Source organism: Neomonachus schauinslandi, chromosome 11, assembly GCF_002201575.2.
Source record: "Neomonachus schauinslandi chromosome 11, ASM220157v2, whole genome shotgun sequence".
Taxonomy (NCBI): Eukaryota; Metazoa; Chordata; class Mammalia; order Carnivora; family Phocidae; genus Neomonachus; species Neomonachus schauinslandi.
The window spans coordinates 53,299,472-53,301,842 of NC_058413.1; the positions used below are offsets into that span (position 1 = coordinate 53,299,472).

Below are 2,371 nucleotides of genomic sequence, written 5' to 3' on the forward strand. Positions count from 1 at the left end.
GTTTAAAACAAAAAAAACTAAAGTCTGTCAATCTCTATTTCCAGAGGAGACATCTGACTAGGGTTTTTGAAGGATGAGTAGAAGATCACCAGGAAGGTTGGTGGGAAATGAATATTATAAAGTGAACTGGATTTTTCCCAAGCTTGAGCTTTACTGTATTCCAGGTTTCCTTAAAGTGAGGGCTGTGTGGGGTGGTGAGTATCAGAGATGGTTCAGGTGGTGATCAGGGCCCAGAGAGGGACAGGGGCCTACTGGATGGTCAGTGAGTGTGGTTACTGACAGGTTGTGTGTTGCTTCCCCAGCCTCTCTGGATGTAGGAAGCATAATCGGGCAGCCATGGAGTGGGACAATGGTACACGCCAGGCCCTGGGCTCCCCGCCCACTACCTGCGTCTACCGAGAGAACTTCAAGAGACTGCTCCTGCCACCTGTGTACTCAGTGGTGCTGGTGGCTGGCCTGCCACTGAATGCCTGCGTCATTGCCCAGATTTGCACGTCCCGCCGGGCCCTGACCCGCACAGCTGTGTACACCCTGAACCTGGCCCTGGCTGACCTGCTCTATGCCTGCTCCCTGCCCCTGCTCATCTACAACTATGCCCAAGGCGACCACTGGCCCTTTGGCGACCTCACCTGCCGCCTGGTCCGCTTCCTCTTTTACGCCAACCTACACGGCAGCATCCTCTTCCTCACCTGCATCAGTTTCCAGCGCTACCTGGGCATCTGCTACCCTCTGGCCCCCTGGCACAAGCGTGGGGGCCGCCGCACCGCCTGGCTGGTGTGCGGGGCCGTGTGGCTGGCCGTGACGACCCAGTGCCTGCCCACAGCCCTCTTTGCTGCCACAGGCATCCAGCGTAACCGCACCGTCTGCTACGACCTGAGCCCACCCGCCCTGGCCACCCGCTATCTGCCCTATGGCATGGCCCTCACCGTCATCGGCTTTCTGCTGCCCTTTATCGCCCTGCTGGCCTGCTACTGCCGCCTGGCCCGTCGTCTCTGTCGCCAGGATGGCCCCGTAGGGCCGGTGGCCCGGGAACGGCGTGGCAAGGCGGCCCGCATGGCTCTGGTGGTGGCAGCCGCCTTTGCCATCAGCTTCCTGCCCTTCCATGTCACCAAGACAGCCTACCTGGCAGTGCGCTCCACAGCCGGTGTCCCCTGCCCTGTGCTGGAGGCCTTTGCGGCTGCCTACAAGGGCACGCGGCCCTTTGCCAGTGCCAACAGCGTGCTGGATCCCATTCTCTTCTACTTCACTCAGAAGAAGTTCCGCCGGCGGCCCCAGGAGCTGCTACAGAAGCTCACGGCCAAGTGGCAGCGACAGGGTCACTGAGTCCACTGGGGCAGGACACCTGGGGCCAGGTCACGGGAAACCCCTCCAACCCCAAACCATGCAGAGAATTAGAGCTTAGCTCGGCTGGGCATGGAATGAGGTCCCCCACAGACTCCAGAATCTCACCAATGACTATTTATTGAGCCCTTGCTCTGGACCCGGCCCTGTGGACACAGAGAGACAGGCTTGGACCTGGCCCTTCAGAAGGTGCCAGTCAGCCCTGGAGCCAGGGAAGCCATGTGAAGCTGCTCACAAAAATATAGTATGGCGTGTACTGTAACTGAGGGGTATGCTGTATGCTTTGGAGTCACCAATCCAGGGACTGGGGGAAGATGGGAGGAAGAAGTGAGAGCTTCTGGAAAGGAGCATTTGAGCTGGATTTTGAGGGGATGAATACGAGCTCTCTGGAGGTGTGCGATGTTCCATTCATTCAGCAAACCTTTACCTACACCTTATCCTTGGGCCTGGGTTGATTCTGGGGCCCTGGGAGAACTGGTCCTAGCCCTGCCCCATATAGGCTCCCATCTACTGGACATATAGATGCTTGACACAGTGATATCAAGGCTGTGACAGAGAGAAGCATGGTTCAGGGGGTGGGGGGTGGGGAGGGAGGGGTAAATAGAGGATGCCCATGATCCAGTCCGAGGAGTCAGGAAAGATCTCCTGGGATGGAGATGGGCGGCATCTGAACCAGGTGTTGAAGGCTGAGTGGGAGGTCGGCCAATAGAAGTGGGAGCATGTTCCTACAGCCTGGGCCAGCCCTGTGCTAGGCTCTGCCCTGGGGCAGATGGGTAGAGAGAGCTGGGGTGGGGGGCAGGCATATGGCCTCCTGTGTGTGAAAGTTGAGAAAACAAGAGCTGTCCCATGGCCACCCTCCAGACAATGGCAAGAGTGGCTCAGATGTTCCAGGCTGTGGGGGCTCAGCAGAGGGAGGAATCAAGGAGTGCTTCTTTGAAGAGGTGGAGCTTGAGCTGGGGAGGAATCCAAAAGGCAGAGAGAAGAAGGCTGCTCCTGATGGAAGGCACTGTGTGTGTATAAAACCCAAAGG

General features: G+C 58.0%; 1 protein-coding gene across 1 annotated transcript; it reads left to right on the plus strand.

Moving 5' to 3' along the window:
• The first annotated feature begins 336 nt into the window (after positions 1–336).
• Positions 337–1,323, plus strand: P2RY6 (pyrimidinergic receptor P2Y6). The gene has a single exon (XM_021704690.1). It carries the CDS (start codon positions 337–339, stop codon positions 1,321–1,323), a length of 987 nt encoding a protein of 328 aa, XP_021560365.1.
• The last annotated feature ends 1,048 nt before the right edge of the window (positions 1,324–2,371 follow it).

What these genes read in the sequence shown, in the direction of transcription:
- P2RY6 (XM_021704690.1), top strand. Translation starts at nt 337, where the DNA reads ATGGAGTGGGACAATGGTACACGCCAGGCCCTGGGCTCCCCGCCCACT.